Source organism: Brassica napus, chromosome C4, assembly GCF_020379485.1.
Source record: "Brassica napus cultivar Da-Ae chromosome C4, Da-Ae, whole genome shotgun sequence".
NCBI classification, from domain to species: domain Eukaryota; kingdom Viridiplantae; phylum Streptophyta; class Magnoliopsida; order Brassicales; family Brassicaceae; genus Brassica; species Brassica napus.
The window spans coordinates 60,316,012-60,337,064 of NC_063447.1; the positions used below are offsets into that span (position 1 = coordinate 60,316,012).

The 21,053-nt window shown below is 35.6% G+C and overlaps 4 protein-coding genes across 4 annotated transcripts; 2 read left to right on the forward strand and 2 right to left on the reverse strand.

Annotated features, from left to right (window-relative positions):
• Positions 1-74: 74 nt before the first annotated feature.
• On the reverse strand, positions 75-5,304 carry LOC106391615 (N-terminal kinase-like protein). Its single transcript, XM_013832298.3, has 21 exons — positions 5,029-5,304; positions 4,741-4,839; positions 4,327-4,478; positions 4,073-4,145; positions 3,830-3,952; positions 3,651-3,759; positions 3,494-3,573; positions 3,243-3,324; positions 2,935-3,074; positions 2,739-2,849; positions 2,523-2,639; positions 2,314-2,403; positions 2,175-2,228; positions 1,932-2,006; positions 1,768-1,843; positions 1,557-1,656; positions 1,394-1,463; positions 1,237-1,304; positions 1,036-1,151; positions 644-886; positions 75-560 (listed from the first exon to the last, which is right to left on the reverse strand). Exons 1-21 carry the CDS (start codon positions 5,152-5,154, stop codon positions 277-279), a joined length of 2,388 nt encoding a protein of 795 aa, XP_013687752.2. The 5' UTR covers positions 5,155-5,304; the 3' UTR covers positions 75-276.
• Positions 5,305-6,448: 1,144 nt separating this feature from the next.
• Positions 6,449-10,632, forward strand: LOC125585686 (WRKY transcription factor 55-like). Its single transcript, XM_048755213.1, has 3 exons — positions 6,449-7,486; positions 7,915-8,046; positions 8,398-10,632. Exons 1-3 carry the CDS (start codon positions 7,098-7,100, stop codon positions 8,732-8,734), a joined length of 858 nt encoding a protein of 285 aa, XP_048611170.1. The 5' UTR covers positions 6,449-7,097; the 3' UTR covers positions 8,735-10,632.
• A 29-nt stretch (positions 10,633-10,661) lies between these two features.
• Positions 10,662-12,465, reverse strand: LOC106391616 (probable WRKY transcription factor 54). Its single transcript, XM_048755212.1, has 3 exons — positions 11,938-12,465; positions 11,420-11,524; positions 10,662-11,325 (listed from the first exon to the last, which is right to left on the reverse strand). The coding sequence occupies exons 1-3, from the start codon at positions 12,312-12,314 to the stop codon at positions 10,815-10,817; spliced, it is 993 nt and encodes a 330-aa protein (XP_048611169.1). The 5' UTR covers positions 12,315-12,465; the 3' UTR covers positions 10,662-10,814.
• Positions 12,466-17,364: 4,899 nt separating this feature from the next.
• Positions 17,365-21,024, forward strand: LOC106391617 (rhodanese-like domain-containing protein 7). Its single transcript, XM_013832302.3, has 6 exons — positions 17,365-17,804; positions 18,123-18,374; positions 18,801-18,899; positions 18,984-19,259; positions 19,439-20,335; positions 20,782-21,024. Exons 1-5 carry the CDS (start codon positions 17,406-17,408, stop codon positions 19,814-19,816), a joined length of 1,404 nt encoding a protein of 467 aa, XP_013687756.2. The 5' UTR covers positions 17,365-17,405; the 3' UTR covers positions 19,817-20,335; positions 20,782-21,024.
• The last annotated feature ends 29 nt before the right edge of the window (positions 21,025-21,053 follow it).

Here is a 21,053-nt window from a genome sequence, read left to right on the forward strand (position 1 = left end):
ATTCTTATCTTTCACTAACACAAAATTTAAACCTAACCCAAAAACAAGCCACATTTGATTTTGAAAATTAAAAATAATTTTTCAAATCCGTTTAGCCACCATAAACCATATAATGTTATGAGCAGTTTTTGTTCATATAAAAGTGTAAGACATTCTTTGGGATTATAATGAATGATACTACAAATAAAAAAATGTGTTGGTTGCTTGGTTCGAACTCTTCGAGTCATCTGGAGATGGCTTCGGGAAAAAATGTACATTGTATACCTCTAGCGTTCATCACATTCCAGATGAGGTTCGGTTAATGCGTTGGGCACCAAGTTTGGGAGCTGCAGGTTTGACTGCTCGACCACGACCAGAAGACAAAGGTTTTGCTCTCGTGGTTGGTGGTGGAGCAGCAATGGCAGCCCAAGGGTCTTCATCGTCAGACTGTACTGTCTTCTTTAAGTTCAACGGTCTTGAAGTAGTTGCAGGTTGAGGAGCAGCTATGGATCCCCACAGATCATCGTCTTCTGATTTCGCAGCTGCTTTTGCCGTGCTAATCTTTGGTCTTGAGCTTGTAGCTATTAGGAGCGATGAATTTAACACACAACCATATGAATTTTAAGAGGCTTAGGCGAAATTTATTCAGATAAAGATTGGGTACCTGCAGGTCTAGAGGGCTGAGACACAGGCCGTTTCTGAGCTGCTTGAATGTTTGAGAGAGCTGGAGAAGGTTTTGGTTCGTCTATAGGATCGAGATCCCAACCGTCATTGTCGCTGTCATGACCTTCGGTAATGCCATTCTCCCAACCATCTGTTGATGATGGGGATGGTGGGGCGGGTTGATCTGTGAAGTCCGAGTTGGAACGTGTATGATGACTGGCTCTGACACTCGGCGCCTCCGTTACTGAGGAAGATTTACAAAGAAATAAAACAAAATAGGAGAAAGAAGCACAGTGATCAACTATCAGATAATCGAATATCTAATCAAGGTTTCTTTTAAATATAACTTTTCATGGTTGAGAGAAAAGTTATTATAAATGATGTCAAGTGTACCTGTGCTTGGAGCATTTGAGGCAGCAGCAGCAGCTAGAGATGGTGCTGAAGAAGAAGAAGCAAGAGACGCTTGATCTAATGGCTTACCCTTGAGAGTCAAAGAACTCATAGCCCATCTGTAAGAATTAAGTCAACTAGTCCAGTTAGTATAGCGAGCACTCTGACTAATGTTTATATATATAGTTCATCTACTATACTCACCCGATCAGACCAGCAGTTTCAGGTATAGCTGAAGCTCCTCCAGTGGCTCCTGTCTCTCCAGCGTTTGTCTATTAAGAAAATCCACAAATGTCAATAAGACTCTATATATTATTACAAATATCTCAAGGCAAGTGTTCGGTAGAGCCATTATCTCTACCTTCTCATAGTTGTGTTTCAGTATCTGAAGAAACTGTTCTACAGCTTGAAATGCCTTTGATCGAACCTCACTAATAAGGAAAATGAGAGAAAATGCTTCACATTTTGTCCCAAGTGAAAATACTAAACCAAAAGGGAAACAGCATGCACTTAAATAAGGGAACCTGTCTTGATCAATGGTTAGCACAACAACATTTGGAAGAATTTTAGTTGCTATTTCGGTGTCGTCATAAGTGGTACTGGTGGCGCATAATGCAACAATACCTGCATTAAGTAAAAATTCCAGATGAAAGCTGGAAAAAAAGAAAACAGAACCAAAACATCCTATAAATGATGTGATCGCTAGGATCCAGTAAAATTGAGGTATTTACATACCTGCACCTCGAGCAGGTGGAAATGTATCCCGCAAGGCACGCACTGTAAAAGCATTAATCAATACTCTTTTCCTTGTCTGCATCATATTTTCATGATTAGACACAAACAAAAACAGGAGAGGTGACAAAAGAATCAAAAGAACAACGAAGGTAGTGGAGACTAACCCCTTCATTGAGGTAGGTGGCAATGTTCCCGAGTAATATAGTGGTATTTGTTCTGATTGCAGGCTCTTCATCCACCTGAGGAAGATAATATAAAATTTAAACCACAACGACCTCCTAAGTCCAGTTAAAAACAAACCAAACGATTGCCATCAACAATGCTATGTAAATGTGGTAATATTTTACTGGGACAATCATAGATGGGAAAGACAACGGTCAAAGCTATTAAGAATGGCAGATACAAACCTGTAACTTGGAAAGGTATTTCAAGAGGGATCCAGAAAGTGTACGCTGAGAAAGCTGCAGCCACAATGAAAGAAAAGAAATATATATGTTGGATAAAATACAATCGGATTTTGACCAAAAAATGGTAAGGACAAAATACCTTTGGAGCTAAAACGAGCATTGACTTAAGAGTCAGCTCTCGCAGAAAGGCGGATGTGTCTGCAAATCCAGTAGCAACATGAGGGTATACCTGTAGAAACAGAGTCCAGTCAATGTTAATGTTAAAAGCATGCAACAAGATTGCATTTGCTGCGGCACATCTGCACCCAGAACATTTTTTTTAGGCCAAAGAAGAGAAAATAAACTTACTTGTTCATCAACAATCTGCCCTGACATTGATTCTCCAAATTGATCAACATGTTGCAAAAGAGAAACTCTAATAGCTCGATCATTGGAAGCGAAAAGCTTGACTATCGTTGGCAGCACCTAAAGTCACATAAGAAAATAACAGAAAAATATTCATATACACCAATTGAGTAGGTTGAAGCGTTTTTACGGAGACATATCACAGCATGAGTGAACAACCTTGACTTTGAAATCTTCAGTTGATAACCATGAACCCATCTTAAGTAAAGCAGTTAATGCGGGGGCAACAGCTGAACCAAATTCAAGGGAAGACGCTAATAAAGGAAGAAGCTGCAGAAACCAGAAGGTTTAAGTCAAATAACAAAACGCAAAGCCAAAATGTTGTTTTAGTACCCCCAATAGTTCAGATTCACACCTTCTTAAGCACGATCTCCCGAGGAAGCTGTTCAGCAACATTTGGAAGTTTGCGGAAGAAAGTATCTTTTTCAACACTGTCTTTCAAGTTAAGAATGTCCATAAAATGTATGGTGTCCACCAGCTTATTTTGGAAATACTCTGCCAAATGTCAAAAATAAGAATCAAGAGATGAGAGATACAACACCGTTACAAGCATTTTAAATTCCAAAGGGAAAGGGCAAAAACAAAAATACAGAGAAACCACAAGCCGAGAAGCGAAGATAAACTATTTAAGTTTCAAATCTGTAACTAAGACAAGAAGATTACCGCCATTTTCTAGAAGTTTTGAGGTGTTCAATCTGCGAGAAGGCATGGAACTTAGGAGTCGCTGATAATCTGGAAGCAGAGACTGTGAGAAAAGAAACATTCAAACTGAAATGAAAGCCAGCTCTTAAAAATCAAAGTCATACAAACTAATACACTATTAAAACTTTGGAGAAAACACATCGCCAGTATGTGAAAGTTCCAAATACATTGGAGTTAAACCACATATGCAAGAAAGAGAATGACAACCAAACCTTAGGAATGCCGACAGTGTTACGCAGCTCCTCTGTTTTTCCCAGCTTAGAGCCCGAGAAGAGTTCATAGATAAGACAACCTACAAGAACAGAAGTAAAAGTAAAGGCTTCAATTAAAAATTATATTGCGATTGGAAATTAGTTGGCAGGATCTTACCTAAACCCCATGAATCAATGGCCCATGGAGGAGATTTTCTAATGGCAACCCAATCAGACTTCACCATTTCCATTGGCTTGTACTGTGTTCCCACTAGCCATTCAAATGGCTGAAACAAGGAAACAAGTTTAGAAAGGATGAAAAGAAGCTTAAAAAACTTTGGGAGTGATGAATACTACCAGCATAGGTCCACTCGCAGATCCGTTGCTTCCATCAAATTCTGATAGGACATCAAAAGCATGGAGTTTCCAGTCCAAAGTAGGTGTGACAACAACACTCGCCAGACATACATTTCCATGCACCTGTTGAGACAAGGAACCAAAGATTTACATAATAAATTCAAGATGATATCTACAATACCACAATCTTTTATGTACTCTAAACAGCTGAAAACTATAATGTTACAAGAAGCAAATACTCACAAGTTTGCAGTCATTGTTTAGAAAGCTCACAGCTTTAGTTATCTGGTGTAACCCAAGTGCAAAATACTCATCCCTAGGCAAACATTTTCAATCACAACAAAATTACAGAAGTCATTAAAATTACCATGTCAATCATATGAAGGCCACGTGAGAAAACCAATCTTAGGAAAAATACAGATAAGAAAGACTGTGAAAAGATTTGTTTGAAGAGTTGGCCTATTGTCTAATGCTCATAAGAAGAGAAGAGTGCATACCTCTGAGTGGCTTTCAAGCCAAGCTCCTTTATCTTATCTGAGAGCGGCATAACAGGCTCAGTGACTATGTAGATTGTAACCTTGGAAGTAGAGCCATCATGAGTTTCAACCTCCGTGCTGTGAAGAAACGAAAGTATATTTGGATGCCTCACCTGCAAAAGAAAACAGAAAGGGTGCCCATGAGAAATCCACTTAGTCCCACATTCAGATGATTCAACTGACCCACATATATGCAAAAATTGCTCACCAAAATATGACCAAAACTAGATTTTTCATTACAGACAACCAAAATGTACCACCAACTTCACTAGTTTGATGAGTTATAGATCAAAGTGATCGAGAGAACCAGAGAAGAACTATCTTGTTTGTAAAAATCAAGCCTACACCGTGTTTTATAAGATCACGAAAGCTTACAGTACGAAGGCGCTTAACACCGTTCCTCCCAGCAGCCAAATGCCCATCTTGAGCATTGTTCCCACACAAAGCAAATATCGAAACTTGAGATCCATCATCCTGAAAGAAACCAAAAAACAATTAACAACAACAACCATCGAAATTAACTTAGATACACAATTAAAAAAGAATACTTTTTTATGAGTGAAATCAAATTCAAAATCTCAAAACTCAAATCAATAACAGTTATAATCCAAATGGCCCAAATCCATTAGACTCAATCTAAAGAGTGACATTAGATAACAGAACCTTGGAGGTGCCACGATAATGAATCCAGGAGCCCCAAGCGGAAGGATAAGGATCGCCGACGTTGTACGGCAGATCCTTGAGCCCCGTCCCGGATCCACCCACCACTCCTTTCAAAAAATTGAACATGCTTCCACCTCTGTTTATATCTCTCAATCCAGCAAAGGTTGCTGCTTTCGTAAGGATCTATATCTCTCAAACTCTCCTCTTCTTCTTCTTCTTCAACAATCTGTTTGCTGAATCGAGTTTCGTAGATTTGTGTTTTTGATCTTTGATTCGTCGGAACTATTATGATCGATATGAACTGGCGCCACCGCCGTTTTCGTGTTTTCGTTTTACAGTTCGTGATGTTTATTTGCTAACAAGACGCCGTGGAGTTTAGACGATTCGTGCTGTTTTTTATGTGGGCCGAATTGTATAGCCCAAGATCGAGTCATGGTTTGGGTCGTAATCGAATAGCGTTTTCCCTTCTCTCTTATTCTCTCGTAGTTAGGTTTTTTTCTTTTTTTTTTGAACAACTTAGGTTTTCTACCGTTGAATCTCTCCTTTTTTTTTTTGAATTATACCGGAGTATCTTGGTCTCCATAAAAATGGGTGCAAAGTAGCCATGTGTTAGCAGTCTACGTTATCGGTAGAAAACCTAAGTTGTTCAAAAAGGAGAGAGTCTACGTTATCGGCCCACATGTAGGTCTCATGTCTCTGGCGATGCCGAAATTTTAATTCTCCAATGGCTGAGACTCGAACCCAGGTGGTTTCACCGTATTGAACTTTGCCTTCAAGTTAATCACCACTGGACCACAAGCCTCGGTTAACTCTCTCCTTTTTGTTATTTCAATTTTTCATTTTTGGGTTTTGAAATGTTTAAAACTTTTCTATTAATATAAAAAATATTCAAGATTCATACTAGATCTCCTTCTGTTTTTTAATATAATTTATTTTAGAATTGTGCACATAGATTAAAAAAATCATTAATTTTTTATATTTTCTAAACAAAAACATCATTAATTATTTACGTAACCACAAATCAACCAATAATAAAATAGAAGGTATATTATCATTGGTCATATAACATTAAGTGTTAATAAATTTTACATAGAAAACCGAAAACGTCATATAATTTGGAACATAAAATATTTTCTAAAACGACTTATATTAAAAACGGAGGGAGTAAAAAGGATCCTTTTATTAAATTTCAAAACAATTGAATAAAAATTTAGGGCGATACATAAGCCCTCATAATTTTATGATATGAATGAAATTAATGTGTGAAAATATTCAATTTTAGTAAGGATTCGACTAAGAAATGTTTCAGACCCAAAGAACTTCTATTTAGTTTTTGTTAAGAAGTTTACTAAAAGTTCGTAGTTGCTTCAACGCCCATAGAAATGTCTTCACTAGTGCGTCTCCACTTCTTCTTCTTTTTTGTCAAGGAGTGTGTCTCCACTTTAAGAAATAAATGTTTAACAATTTCACATTGAAATCTTAAGTCTTCGCCTAGACTTCTAGGAAAATCTTGAAACAAAATACAAACATTAATTAATTTTGTTAATCATATATAGAAGACCATGACTTTGTTTTCTTCCTTTGGGCAACAAGAAGACCGTGACTTGGTCAACATATTACTACCAGTTCGTCTACCGTGTTTAGCCAAACACGATCTCCCCTTGCTATATCGAATTCTCCGACCAGGTCAATGTGTTACCACTAGTTAGATCTTTGGGCAGGGCTTTACTAAAAAAATGTTTTATAGTGTTAATGAACAAATTTGTTGTTTAATATTGTGAAATAGCCTAAAAGCTTGTTCTTGATTCTTGGACATACTTTACTTATCGTTTAAGAAAAAAAAACATTTTAACTTAACCTCCGTTTGAATATTTTAACATAAGAAAAAAAATCACAAACTTTGAATATTCTGCATATTCAAAGTTTCGATAGAGTTGGAACCAACACCGAAGCTAACTGTTGGCACTAACCATCATTTACGTATCTCTTCGTCTATATATATATATATACATGCGTATGAATAAATTTAAGTTATGTATACTCGTACAAATTAGAAAACTAAATTAAAAATGGAAGAGGTAATGTCAATGATCTTCCAAGGATTGAAACTGGTTAAGGAGCTTGAGTCAAGCTTACCGGAAAAGTCACTAGAAGCTCTATCGACCTCTCTCGACGAGATCACGAGAACATTTGGTGATGCAAACGAGCGGCTGAAGATAGTTCTTGAATTCAGAAACTCGGTGGTTGTGTCTTGTTCAGACCAGTTGCTAATGCAGAATGAACCGGGTCTGATGCAAGAGTATTGGTTTAGGTGTGGCGGGTCCACGTCATCTCAGGGAACCAAAGCCATGACTCAAAGGCAGATCATGGCCGTTGAAGATGGAAGAAGAAACTTGACGCCTGCAGAAAGATCAGGCGGCTCCAGTAGCAATCCTTCCACGCCAAGACAACGCAGAAGGTAAAACCTAAAAAGTAGAATTGTATAATTTTTTATTTGGTTTATGGATATAGAAACGATAAAAGTCAGAGAATGATACCGCAAAATACTATTGAATCAACAAAGTATTGTTTAAAAATACCACAACTTTGAAAATTGTTTCAAAAATACTAAAATTTTAGCATACTCAAATTATTCATTGCGGTATTTTCGAAAGTTGAAGTTATGTCCAAGTACAAGTATAACAAGTTTCTTTTGTTTTTTCATAAAGAAGTTAAAGCAAGAACATATCTAGCTAAATCTTTCAAGAACTCGATGGTTGATTAGTCCACTTCAAATTTCTCGCTTTCAACATTATTTTATGTTTATTTGCAAACTACTAAAAGAAAATAAAATCTATGCAGTACGTACCGTATGTACTAACGTGGATTAAGTGAGTTCATATTTAGGAAAAACGAAGGAGGAGAACACGTGGTGTTGATGGCGGCGTTAAGGACAGGAAACATAAATCTACCACCTGACGATAACCATACTTGGCGTAAATACGGTCAAAAGGAAATTCTCGGTTCTAAGTTTCCTAGGTAAAACTATTATACGAATAGTTTAACAAAACAAAACTTTATCAAGTGTTTATATAACCAAGTTTTAGTTTAGTTAACTAACCAATAAATACACATTTACATCACATCAAGAAGTTGTAATCAGTCTCTTCTGATTCTAATTAGAATGACCAAATAACCATATTATTAAAAGTTGAAAGTTGAAACTTCGATGTTATAATTAAGTATCGTTCTCTGATTTCTTGTTCAAATGATGCATATAATTATTTTTTCTTAATTCATGGTTATTAATGGCTACTTGCTTATTATATCGCTGGAATAGTTTGAAAATGTCCTAATCATGTATGTCCATGTACTTAAATAATGTTGCAGGGCGTACTATAGATGCACCCACCAAAAGTTATACAATTGTCCAGCTAAGAAGCAAGTACAACGCCTCAATGACGATCCCTTCACCTTCCGAGTCACTTACCGTGGTTCACACACTTGCCACATCTACTCAACCGCTTCCGCCGCTGCCCCCACCACTCCAGTTACAACTAGCTTTTCCCTTGACTACGGTCCCCCTTTCTTCGACATGGCTGATGCTATGATGTTTGGTAGCAGTGGGATTGGGGCCAACATGGACATATATCCTTTCAATGATCCAAGTCATCATGACGATCACTGTTACCGGCGGTCGGAAGACGGCGACGACGGAGACAAGTAAGATTCATGTATCTATACATAGAAACTAGAAAGGACATGTCTGATTTAATTTATTATTACTATCAAAAGTTCTGCATCATTACTCGTGATTCTAGTTTGTATCTAGTGGGAATCAATTCTTTGAGTAGTTCGCTTTTACAATGAAAAGTGTTTTATTTTAATTATTGTATAGTTTCCTTCTCATTATCTGTTTAATTCATTGCTTTTAAGGTATTGTGAAAACATTTTTGAGAATGCAAGTACTTTTTTGAAATAATTGATAAAAGTTGTGTTAGGGTTTTGATTATTTTTTGAATAATGATAAACTATCTATTTACCTAATAAATTGTAAAAGCTTAGTTTCCACAATCCCTTTTTTAAATCCATATTTCAATACAAATTTCTAGAAGGAGCTCATTTCCTCAAAATATCTTCTTAAAATAAAATCAGAGTTTAGTTTAAACTTTAAACAGATATAATTGGCTCTGAAATAGAACATCAAGTAACCAGAATTTCTGACAACAAAGAGAAAAGCGCAAAGTAATCAGATAATCATTATCCTATAATATATTGTCTACACTTTTTCAGTACAAGGTACATTTTCTTACATAAATAAATATGCAATTTCGATACGTTTAAAATAAATCAAAACTAGGGGATAAATTGTTATCTTGTCAGCATCTCACATATTGGCATGAACTTGTTGGTGTTTCTTCCTTTTTGTTGATGTCTTTTTTTTTTATACTAAAGAATACAAATAGTTAAAGAGGAGTCTTCAGTGTCAAAATCAGCTATTTGAGTGGAATCTTTGGTCCCTTCACCGTTACTATTCATCATGCATGCGGCCTTCGTTTTGCCCTTTGTTCATCATCTGTACTTGTTATGTCGATCGACAGAGAAGACATTCTATCTTCGGTTATCTGATATTTGTGAAATACGTAAAAGATGTTTAAGGTGTTAAACGAATTATATCTTTTAGTTTACTTACAGGGGTTTAAACCACACAATAAGACTCATCATATCTCGTGACCAAGTATCTAAGGATTCATACATCTTATAATTTATTGAATAAATATATATATAGATATTCATAGAATGAATCTTTTTAAACTATCACAAGTAAACAAAAATGTCTGAACCAGTTTGTTAATTTTTGTTTTTGAAATGTAGTAAATTTTATTTATATCAATGTAATATTAAAATTTCTCAAATTTTTTTTTTTTTGCTAACCGAGTATCCTGGCTCCACCGAGGTGGTTCAGACTAGAGACCGAAGTGAGCATGGACGCTGCCAGGACGTCACTATGTCGCTCACCGTATAACGGTCTTCGGTCTCGGGTGCTGCAGTCCACATGTAAATTCCGCAGTGGCCAAAGCTCGAGCCAGGGGCGGGCACTGCAGCTGGAGTTCTCAAATTCTTGGATATTTTCAAAGATATGTGCATCAGACGAGTGAAATGAACTTTGTTTGTATAAAAGAGTACATGTACGGAACATAAATTATTTAATTTGCGTCACAACCGAATACATTATTATCGGTTAGTTAATTTTTGTTTTGTTGTTTCAGCAAGCATTAATTAATGCCCTAGTGTATACGGCAATGCTTATGTAAGGACAACAACAAAAAGACAAAGCACGACAATTGCGAGATGAATTTGTCCCAGTTTCTTCCTTTTTAGCACCAAACATGCATAGCCGCAATTTGAATGGATAAGTCTCTTTACACTCTTTAGGTAATCAATCATATATCACAAACATGGATTAAAAATAATAAATGCAGTAACAATCAAATAAGCAAAACAATAATCTAGTGGAACTGTCGCAGTTGGTGATTGGCTTATTCTAATTAATCGTTTCATTGGTAATCCATTAACCAAGTCGTTGCACTGGCACCTTTAATGTGGCCAACATACAAAACATCTAGTGCCAGTTCAAAAAAATGTGACACGAGTAACGTTGGAAGAGAATTATATATGCTATATGGTGTTTTATCAAATATCCAACAACAATATTACATTCCACTAAGCATACTCAAAGAGAGGATGAGTAAATACTAAATATTATTACAAGCTTGATTATGATTCCTTAATCCGCATTTGGATGTTCACCTAGAATTCATTCCTTCGTAAGGGCAATATGAGTCGAATAAGGAGGAAAGTTGATCGTTGTCAATGAAAGAGAATTGATGAGAAGTAGTACTAGTCTCACCATAATAGTAGTGATCCTGATGATATTGATAATCATCAAATATCATCTCGTCTTGCCAAACCAATGACAAGTCGCCGTCAGTTGAAGAACCCTCACTAGAGTCTTTAATCTGATCACCATTGTTATTATCCTCCTCCTGCTTCACCATACCTACGATCAGACTACTGATATCGTTCTCTTGCTCTTGTACATTTGCATTGACATGGTCCTGTTGAGGAGTGGCTGCAGCCAATGAGTTGTCCGAATCCATGGTAATCTCGGTCTTCACTTGCGTTTGGTCACCAAGAGTACATGTGTGGTTGCCCATGTATGTGATTTGAAACATCTCAGGGTTTTGCTCAAGTTTCTGAACTTGCTTGGTTGCTTTGCATCCTTGTGTTGGTTTGTGTGTGCATCTAAAGTAACTCCTGTAAACATAAAAACACACACACTGATTTAGACCATTTTATCTTGTAAATGTGTCCTATATATAAACATATACATGGAGTAAAGATTAAGTACCTTGGGAACTTGGAATTAAGAATCTCCTTTTGTCCATATTTCCTCCAAGCATATATATCTTCATCAATTCTTTTAGCTTGCACGGTCCAAGTATGCGATCTCTTCCTGAAAATAATAAGTAAAAATTTATTAATTAATAGTTAATCCAGTTTAGCAAATACAATTACTAATCAACTGTAAACAGTATATAAACCACAACACTAAATGAAACAAATAAAATTCGGTTCATAACATTGATTAGTCCAATCCAATCAATCATATTCATACAATTCTCTATCACTACCATGATCAATAGCATTAGTTGTAATCTTACTATTATTATAGATTATGAGGAAATCAAATTTATATATTAACCTTTACGATAAGTCATTTCAATATGGGGCACTACCAGAATATAGATGGAATCCACATAAAAAAATAACAAACTGAAATGATATTTTTTTGAAAAATATCCATATAAAAAGTAGATTAAACCATTTAACACGAATGGAAAAATATAAAACAATATTTCTACTTACTTTCTTATGTAGCATCCTCTTTTACCCTTACCAACCCCAAGTCTCTTTCTACTATCTCCGGAATCTCCACCGTTGCAACTCGCCGGAGCCGCCGAGTCATCGCCACATGAAGCATTTCGTGAACCCTCTACGGCCACAGGGAAAGAGACGTCGGGGACGGGGTCAAAAGAATCAAGAACCGATATGGTTTTATGGAAGGATCCCAAGATCTTAGTGATGAGCTCATTAGCGAGATCTGAATCACCGGAGAGTAAACCCGTCTCGATGTGGTGATTAGAGAGAAGAAGCCGAAGCTGAGTAGTGAATTTGCAGCCTTCCACGAGGTCATCTACAACTTTTCTCTTTATAGCTTTTGTGTTGTTACTATTTGAATCCATTTTTTTTTGTTACAACAAGCTTTCTCTTCTAGTTTTTTTTTGGTATGATGATATGAAGATGAGAAAATGGTTGTAATATAGTGTTGATAGATTCTTTTTTGGGGGGTTTGGGTTTGATCGAGAGAGAGAAGGATCGATCATAGGAAGATGCTTAAGAAAGAGGTACGAGAGAGAGCGTAATTATACTGGTGTTGAGGGTATAATGGGTAACGTGATAAAACTTGCTTATGAATTATAATGAACTCGAGGGTATAACGGGAAAGTGGTAGTTTATTTAATCTCTTATTGGCTTACCAGAGCTATGCTGATGTCACTGCGTTGAGGTGGAATGACGTCACCGATCTCCTTAACACGTTGGAGAGTTTGGTGGTTGTGTTTGTTTTTTAATTATCCTTTCTTCCTGTATTTATTTATTTATTTATTTATTTATTTAATTCCATGACAACGAACTCAAACAACTTGGTTAGGTTTTCTCTTTATTTTTTTTTTGTGTTAAATTATAAAGCTCAAACTTTTATAAATTGACAATCAATTTGTTTTCATTGGCATGAGATCACATTCAAGGAGAGACATGTTGACAAGATATTTCACACCAACAAGCAAAAATCTTTATTTAGAGTTATTGAGCAAGTAACTTTTGATGTTCAGCATTCCCATAAGACCAATTATTGATGTGTCAATGTGTCGTGTATGTGTATTGTTGTACGTTTTTTTTCTACAAAAGTAGAAGGATTCATTAGGAACCCCACGATCGAAAATTCTCATAGAATGAACCTTTGAACTATTTAATGGATAAGATTAAATTCTAAAACTAGATGTTATAAAACAAATGTATCAGCTGTGGTGAGACCGCGTTGTTCGGATCTTAAAGTAGTAATCGAGATTAACCTTATAGAATAATAAAGCAATCTTGTTTTCTTTTTAAAATTTGTAGACTACGAATAAAAAATATTTTTGGATCATTTTGATAAAATAGATCTCTAACGGGATTTCAATCACAAGTCACACCTTAGTTATGTCAGCCTACCGCTTGCTTGGCCCTGATAATTTTGGCAATACTTATGAATTTTAGACTGAATGAAAATGTGGGAATTAATATCATGAAATTGTCGCTTTTTATATTCTTTCCGTTTTTGAATAAGTATCACTTTGACATTTTTCACATACTAAAAAATAGCAAAAATATATGTAAGTTAGTACTAATTATATATCTCTGACCAATAGTATTTGAGATAAATAAAATTATTTATAAAATCAATGCAATTTTTAATTAAATTTCAGTTGAATATAAGTATAATTTGCATTGAAATTGTAAAGTGACATTTTTTGTAAAAAAAAGGCTAAAATGACATTTATTATGAAATAGAGAAAATATATAACTATATTGAAAGTTGCAGAAGTCATCCCTTTTAAAACCAAAAGGCAACATTCTACTAGATTAAAACCAATAATAGGATCCATGACAAATCATTCTTTCTGATTTGTTTCACCCGGAAGTATGTTCGTTTTCACGTAATTTCTAAACGGTTATAAAAATGTTTTTATTTTAGAGTAGTTGAATTAGTTTATTTTCTTGACGTGTAAAATAAATTCAAATAGTTCAAGGTAAAACATTTGTTTGAAAAAAATGATTAGGGACTGAGATATGGGGAGGGCACTGAGTGGGCAGGTGCCAATAAGTGCTCCTCGGTGTCGCCATAAATTCAGTACACATCCGTGCATCTACTCGCAATTCAAACTCCATAAGTCAAATCCATTTGGTTGCACATTCATTCCCTATAGTTATCACATTAACACAATTTGTTTTGTTTTTGGGATTTTTTGGCAAAAAATTGGTGACACTTTGTTTACAAAAGTTAACATACACACACACACACTTACCTTTTTATCTATAAATAAAAAGCATACACACACTGACACACACACACTTACCTTTTCCATTTCATACTGAATGGCCTTACAATATCAAGCCACATTTAATCTTATATGTCGCTCCGCAACTCAAAAACTTCGAGTATGCATTCCAATGGCTATATACTATTCTGTTTGAGCCAATAAATAATGTTATATGTCACATCAACTTCAGTTTACTTCTTCGTTGCAAGCTCATCCAAATCCGCCTCTTTACATCTCAACTGATTAATCATGTAGAGAGATGGTCATATCTAGACACTAGTTATATTAAAATGTTTAAACGTTCAATATCAATACAAATAGCTAAAATATTGTTTTTTTTTCTAGGATGAAGTGAGAATAGTCAACGGTGATTGGGCAAGTGATCTTTACAAATTAGAAATAGTTAGAAGAATATTAGTTTATGGTTGCTCAAAAAAAAAGAATATTAGTTTATTTATAACATATAGCATTGTTTTTATTCTGACCTTACGCTGAGTTGTGTTATGCAAGAAAATGATTAATCAAGAGGCTTCGATTAAAGGACTGTTACTTGTCATTAAAGACTAGCTACTCTGAAATCTGGATCTGTCACGAAGATAAATACTATGTTTTAATGTAATTAGTATGAAACATATAGTTTTTAATGTGTAAGTTGAGTCTTATTTCGTGCTGATAAGTTGATAACCAAGATATTTTTAAGAATGATTAATTAAGCATTTGTGTTTCAAAAAAAAAAAGTGTTTCAAATAAAGATTAATTAAGCATCAAGTGTTTAAAAAAAAGAAGAAAAGATTAAGCATCAAGTCAAAGGAGGAAAAAATCGATTGAAAGAGCCAGTTCTGGCTTTGGACAAAACAACATTATTTCTTAGTATATTATAATAGAACAGTATTAAAAGTTATAAAAGGTATAAAATAAACCCATCAATAATTCAACTAGACCCAACTCATAGACTCATAGTTATGTAGATATTATCATTATTACTAATATTTTTTTTTGTTTTATTCAACGCACTAATCTTGCGGCAGCCTCTCGAGTTTGAATTTTATTGTACAACAGTATTGTTTTGAACCAAATCCCATTTAACACTACTCAAATCTTTTAGCATTAACCAAATTGTTTGTAACCTAGCGAATGTGCCTTATTGGTACGTAGAGGTGCATTTCATTTTAGCTAGGTTTAGTTATTAGTATATTTTGGTTTGAGGTCAATATAAGTTTTAGTTTGTAACTAACCAATTTGAACTTTCTTTGAAAACAACACTTGAATATACATGCTGCTTTGGCAGTACCAGATCTGAACTTAGATTTTCATCGTTGCAAAGAATATGAAAATTCGCACACATGCAGTCACATACACGTGCATACATGTTCAACTATTGTGTCTACATATGGATCCAAAGGTTATTAAATGGAAAAAGGGACTCGACTTCCAAATTGCAAGACATGACTCTTTCTCAGAAAAAAAATGCAAGACATGACTCCCAAAACATATACAAAAGCATGTGGTCGTTTATGCATGTATACTCTAATTGTGCCGACTATAAGAAATTTAAGTTGTCTTTGGGTTTCATGTGTTTAGATTATAATTTTATTGTAATTTAAAATACACGTATATACTCTTTGATTGAAAATTACTAAAAATCAACGAAGTCTTGGAAAAAAAAGAAAGATAATTTATGGCCAAACATTTCGTCAAATCGTCAAAAGTGGCCAAACATTACAACTATGCATGCCGTGCGGCCGTGCCCCCTATAGTTGAATAACATAACTACAAGTCTCATACTGATCATTATATCTATCTAGTTATTATTCTTTATCTTTCACTAACCATTATATATCATTCTATCTAATTCTTTTTGAAAAAGGCAGTATAAACTAACCTACTATCACATTATCGGACGTACGAAAAACTTACAACTATGTATGCCGTGTCCCCATACGTTTCCTTAGAAAACTTAAAACTTATTATTGTAAAACATGTTTTGTAAAACTTTAGATATGTACTATTCTCATGAAAGTTCAAGGAACTTTTTAGTGTCTGCATTGAAGACAAATCGTCTGGAAAATAAAAAAGAAGCAGGAAGCTTCTTAGAGCTGATGAAGACATCAATTATGGTGGAAGTCTCTAAGAAAATAATTAGGGGAATTAGAAAAGATGAGTTTCGAGAAGGTAGACAAGGTTCTTACCAAAAAGGTCAGAGATCACGGCAGGGGACAGGAAGCTTCTTTTCCCTCACACTCAGACAAAAGACATTCACAGAGTCAAATTCCATATAACAAATCGTAATATCTATTTTGCATGTCGCTGATGGATAAGATTTTTCAGATAAATTAATCAATGGTAACAGTTTGTCAAATGTCTACATTAAACGGATATCACTAATCCATATTGTAAGCAATTAACAAGAACATATTACATGGTTAACACTTAAGAGCACCATTGACGCAGTAGCTTAGGAGGGGTGCTTAGTGATTTTGGGATTAAAAAAAAGAAAATAGACAAAAGATGGAAGCGTCGGTGCTGTCCAAGCGTCGGTGCTTGATCACTTTTAGAACTTAAAATTATTAAAAGAAGAATAAGCACCCCTAATTGAGTATTTGAGTTATGGTGCTCTAACACCACCCATCAATTAGTATATTTCGTAAATTGATGTTACATAATATTGAATGTCACCACGAGGCGGTAAACTATTGATAAAAAACACTTGGGTCAAGATGTTAATCTGTCGAATTCAAATCTTGTTATGAAATTTGTTTGGCCAGTACATGAAATCATGTTTTAGTCTTTAGTTAGAAAGCATGATTGAATTATTTTTTCGGTATCAAATCTCTAGAGAGTTATTTGGATCTTGGTTCGGACACCTCTAATTATATAAAAAAAAATTTAATACCCGTCTTAAAATTGATTAAATCATTTTTCACAAAGTCTATATAACACGGAATGAAAATGCTGAAATTTTAATATTTTTTAAATTTTTTAAAATTTTAGTTTTGCTGTACTAATTTTTTTTTAAAATTATGTAATTTTATGTTACTTCCAATTTTTGTTGTATTTACCCATTTATAACTACATGAATATATATGGCGCAAAAACTAAATTCATAAAGGCCAAATGTTTTATATAGCCCACGTGAATCAGTCCACAGTATTGGTTAAGTCCGGTTTGGTTTTTAAGCCCACAGAATAAACCTCAATGCTACGTTTCTACCACTGGAGATTTCCGCCGTCCCTCGCCGCCGCGAGAATGCTCTCATCACCACCACCACCACCACCAACACCTCACTCTCAACCTTCCATCTCCAGCGGCGTCTCAAATTCGATCTCAACCACTAAAAACTTCAAACCCAAGTTACTATCCACTCAATCCCAACTCCAGAACCTCTCTTCCTCTCCTCTAAAATCCACGGTGGCTTGTTCTAGCTCTGGACCTATCCGACAAAACATGACTACTGTCTCTCAATGCTTCTCAACCAAACAAGAACCTGTCGAGTCAGATAAAAGCTCACTCCTTGTGGTTTCATTCTACAAGTTCGCTGATTTTCCAGACCATGCTGATCTAAGAAAGCCCCTCAAGGATCTCTGCGAAGAATTGGTATAAACTTTAAAAAATAGAAACTTTGTTTTACATTTGATTTTTAAAAAATCGAAACTTTGGCTTATATTTGATTCAAAAATCAAAACTTTGGCTTAAATTTGATCAAAAAATCGAAACTTTAGCTTATATTTGATTTAAAAAACGAAACTTTGGCTTATATTTGATATTAAAAGCGAAACTTTAGCTTATATTTGATTTAAAAATCGAGACTTTGGCTGATATTTGATTTAAAAGTCGAAACTTTGGTTTATATTTGATTTAAAAATCGAAATTTTGGTTTTATATGAGGTAGTAATATAGAATATGGATGTTCAGTGTGTTTCAGGTGGAATCATACTAGCACCAGAAGGAATCAACGGAAGTATCTGTGGGAGCCGTGAATCAGTGGAGAGAGTGTTGGCGTTTATACAGAGTGATGTCCGTTTGAGTGGTCTGAGGCAAGTGGAGACGCCAGTGAGTCCTGAACAAGAAGCAATACACCATGGACATAGCAGTGGCTCTCCACTTGCGGCTGGTGAGGATGCTCCGTTTAGATGGGATCACGTTAGGGTCAAACTCAAGAAAGAGGTACACTCTCGTGTTTTTGAAAGTTTGTAGAGTGTAGAGTGTAGGGTTTGTTGATTGTTGAAGATAGCTCTGGGCATTCAGTTATTGTTTCGGTTCCGGTTCGGTTTTAGAAGTTTATGATCCGTTTGAATATTTAGAAAATTTGGTTCAATTTCAGTTCGACTATTTTGGTTTTCAGTTCGGGTAACAAAGTTGGGAACCTCTAATATCTGCGGTAATTTCAGATCCCATGTCCCGGTTTTTTGGTTAATTTGGGTTAAAAATCAGAAAGTTGCCTTTTTCAGATTAAATATCATTTTTTTTGGGGTTTTAGATAAAAAAAAATTGGATATTTTTAAATATTTCGGATATTGACAAGTGTTGTTCTGGTTCCTGTTCGGTTCCGGTTTCAAGAGTTGTGTTTTCTTTTGTAATGTTTTTATGTAGATTGTCACGCTTGGAATGCCGAGTGTCTCGCCTATTGAAAGAGTTGGAACATATGTGAGCCCTGAGGAATGGAATGAACTGATCAGTGATCCGGAAACTGTGAGAACTCTTTTTGAATGCAAGATTCATTTTATGCATAGAGAAGAAAGAGTGTTTATGCATATGTTAGAAGATGTGTTTCAGGTAGTGATTGATGTGAGGAACACCTATGAGACTAGGATTGGGAAGTTCAAAGGAGCTGTGGATCCATGCACCACAGCTTTCAGGCATTTCCCATCTTGGGTTGAGGATCAGTTTGCATTGAAGCAAGAAGGCAATGAAACGCAAGCAAAGGTGGAGAAAAATGAAGAAGAGAAAGCTGAGAAACCGAAGGGGCTGCCACGGATTGCTATGTACTGCACTGGAGGAATCAGATGTGAGAAAGCTTCAAGCTTTCTTCTTAGCCAAGGCTTCGAAGAGGTAAACTATACACAAATGCAATGTCAAAAAATCGCTAGGAATGCTTTAAAATTATTGAGCGTTTCAACCGATTTTTTTTTTTTTAAATTGTTTCATTAGGTCCGATTTGCTGACTAGACCGATTTTTAGAATATTCATTGACTTTTTGAGATTTAGAGCTTGAACATTTTTGTGATCAGGTGTATCATCTGAAAGGTGGGATACTGAAGTACCTAGAGCAAGTCCCCAAAACAGAGAGCTTGTGGGAAGGAGAATGCTTTGTGTTTGACAAACGTGTGTCAGTGGAACATGGTTTAGCACAAGGAACACATAAACTCTGCTATGGATGCAAGCAGCCTATAAGTGATGAAGACATGGAAGCTCCAGAGTATGAGTCTGGAGTCTCTTGTCCTTACTGTTACTCTGAGAAGTCCGAAGAGGAGAAAGAAAGAGCAAGAGCAAGGCAGATTCAGTTTGAGGAATGGGGTGTAATTGGTGGTCCGGATAAAGGTCGTAGGCCTGCTACTAAACCGGATAGTCCAAGAAAGAGCAGTGCCAAGTTTGGTTCTTCAATATAGATTTTGATGTTAAGAAAGACTATCTGAAAGATTTTGTGGTCTCCTCCATAATTTATAAAACCATTGTTATATTTGAGTGGCTTAAACGCTAATCATCAAGGAAATGGAATTGTGTTTTAAGTTTTCTGATGATATTCATTTCTTTTGGAGTCAATTTGAAGAAGAACGACATAACAGTACAACGGCAAGTTGTTCAAGTTGTTTCTTGTAATCCGGCAGCAAGTGTAAAAACAGTAAAACGGCACGCTGTGCATGTTTTCACACGTGGAACGGCATGAAGTGTGAGAATCTCTTTTAATGTCGACGACTAAGATGGCGTCGCGTCCTCGTTGAAGGATCGTTTCTGGGGATTTGATTGATAGCTAAGGAGAGAGAGAGAGAGAGAGAGAGAGAGAGATCGAAGCGGTGATGACAGGAGGAGTGCTCAAGCTCGTGAAGCCAAAGATCCAATCTGCGGATATCCAAGCCGCCGCAGGATGGGGTATCGCCGCCGCAGCCGGCGCCATCTGGGTCGTCCAAGTAAGTCAATTTCGATCTCCGGCGGTAGATTTTTCGAATTGGGTTTCACGAATTAGCTTATGAAATGGAAGAAAGATGATTGATTGATGATGATTGATGAATATTTTCAAAGTTTTGCACTTTCATCAATCTCGTTAGACCTTAAAGGCTGAAACTTTATCGGCGCCAATATAAGCTGCGTCGTTGCATTTACATATAATCTCAATTTCATTAAGGGTTTGATTCAGTTTTGTGTTAGTATACTCGAATTGATGATCAAGCTTCTTCATTTCTAGGGTCTTTTTAGCTTCTCTTGTTATTTGATTCAATTGGTTACATCATTAGTGATTTAGGATCTGTGATTGGTGTTATGAAGAGATTAGTGCCTTGAGATTAATTGACCTTTTTCTCTAATGTTTCCCTTCGTTTTGTTTTGCATCTCTGACATGAATCTTTATCATACACAGCCATTTGATTGGATTAAGAAGACATTCATTGATAAACCAGCAGCTGAAGACAAGTGAGTGATCAAGATCCAAGACAAAGTGAGAGATTTTTTTTTTTCTTCCAGTTTTCAAGTTTGTTATTGCATCTTTGCGATGTAGCTGAATAAATTTTTGGTTCTGTTCTGGGGACTTCTTGTTTCATGACTTCATTGTAGACATTCTGTTTTCTCGAATGTTATAACACAAAGAAGCACATTCCAAATTCTCAGCAAAGAGTACACATTTGGCTTTTT

What these genes read in the sequence shown, in the direction of transcription:
- LOC106391615 (XM_013832298.3), bottom strand. Translation starts at nt 5,154, where the DNA reads ATGTTCAATTTTTTGAAAGGAGTGGTGGGTGGATCCGGGACGGGGCTC. An exon ending in CTGAAGATTTCAAAGTCAAG is followed by an intron (nt 2,640 to 2,738) that starts GTTGTTCACTCA and finishes ATGTGACTTTAG; the next exon opens with GTGCTGCCAACGATAGTCAA. An exon ending in CCACCTACCTCAATGAAGGG is followed by an intron (nt 1,844 to 1,931) that starts GTTAGTCTCCAC and finishes AATATGATGCAG; the next exon opens with ACAAGGAAAAGAGTATTGAT.
- LOC106391616 (XM_048755212.1), bottom strand. Translation starts at nt 12,314, where the DNA reads ATGGATTCAAATAGTAACAACACAAAAGCTATAAAGAGAAAAGTTGTA. An exon ending in AGAGGATGCTACATAAGAAA is followed by an intron (nt 11,525 to 11,937) that starts GTAAGTAGAAAT and finishes TATTATTTTCAG; the next exon opens with GAAGAGATCGCATACTTGGA. An exon ending in CTTAATTCCAAGTTCCCAAG is followed by an intron (nt 11,326 to 11,419) that starts GTACTTAATCTT and finishes TTATGTTTACAG; the next exon opens with GAGTTACTTTAGATGCACAC.
- LOC106391617 (XM_013832302.3), top strand. Translation starts at nt 17,406, where the DNA reads ATGCTACGTTTCTACCACTGGAGATTTCCGCCGTCCCTCGCCGCCGCG. An exon ending in GGGTCAAACTCAAGAAAGAG is followed by an intron (nt 18,375 to 18,800) that starts GTACACTCTCGT and finishes GTTTTTATGTAG; the next exon opens with ATTGTCACGCTTGGAATGCC. An exon ending in TTAGCCAAGGCTTCGAAGAG is followed by an intron (nt 19,260 to 19,438) that starts GTAAACTATACA and finishes TTTTGTGATCAG; the next exon opens with GTGTATCATCTGAAAGGTGG.
- LOC125585686 (XM_048755213.1), top strand. Translation starts at nt 7,098, where the DNA reads ATGGAAGAGGTAATGTCAATGATCTTCCAAGGATTGAAACTGGTTAAG. An exon ending in ACGCCAAGACAACGCAGAAG is followed by an intron (nt 7,487 to 7,914) that starts GTAAAACCTAAA and finishes GTTCATATTTAG; the next exon opens with GAAAAACGAAGGAGGAGAAC. An exon ending in CTCGGTTCTAAGTTTCCTAG is followed by an intron (nt 8,047 to 8,397) that starts GTAAAACTATTA and finishes ATAATGTTGCAG; the next exon opens with GGCGTACTATAGATGCACCC.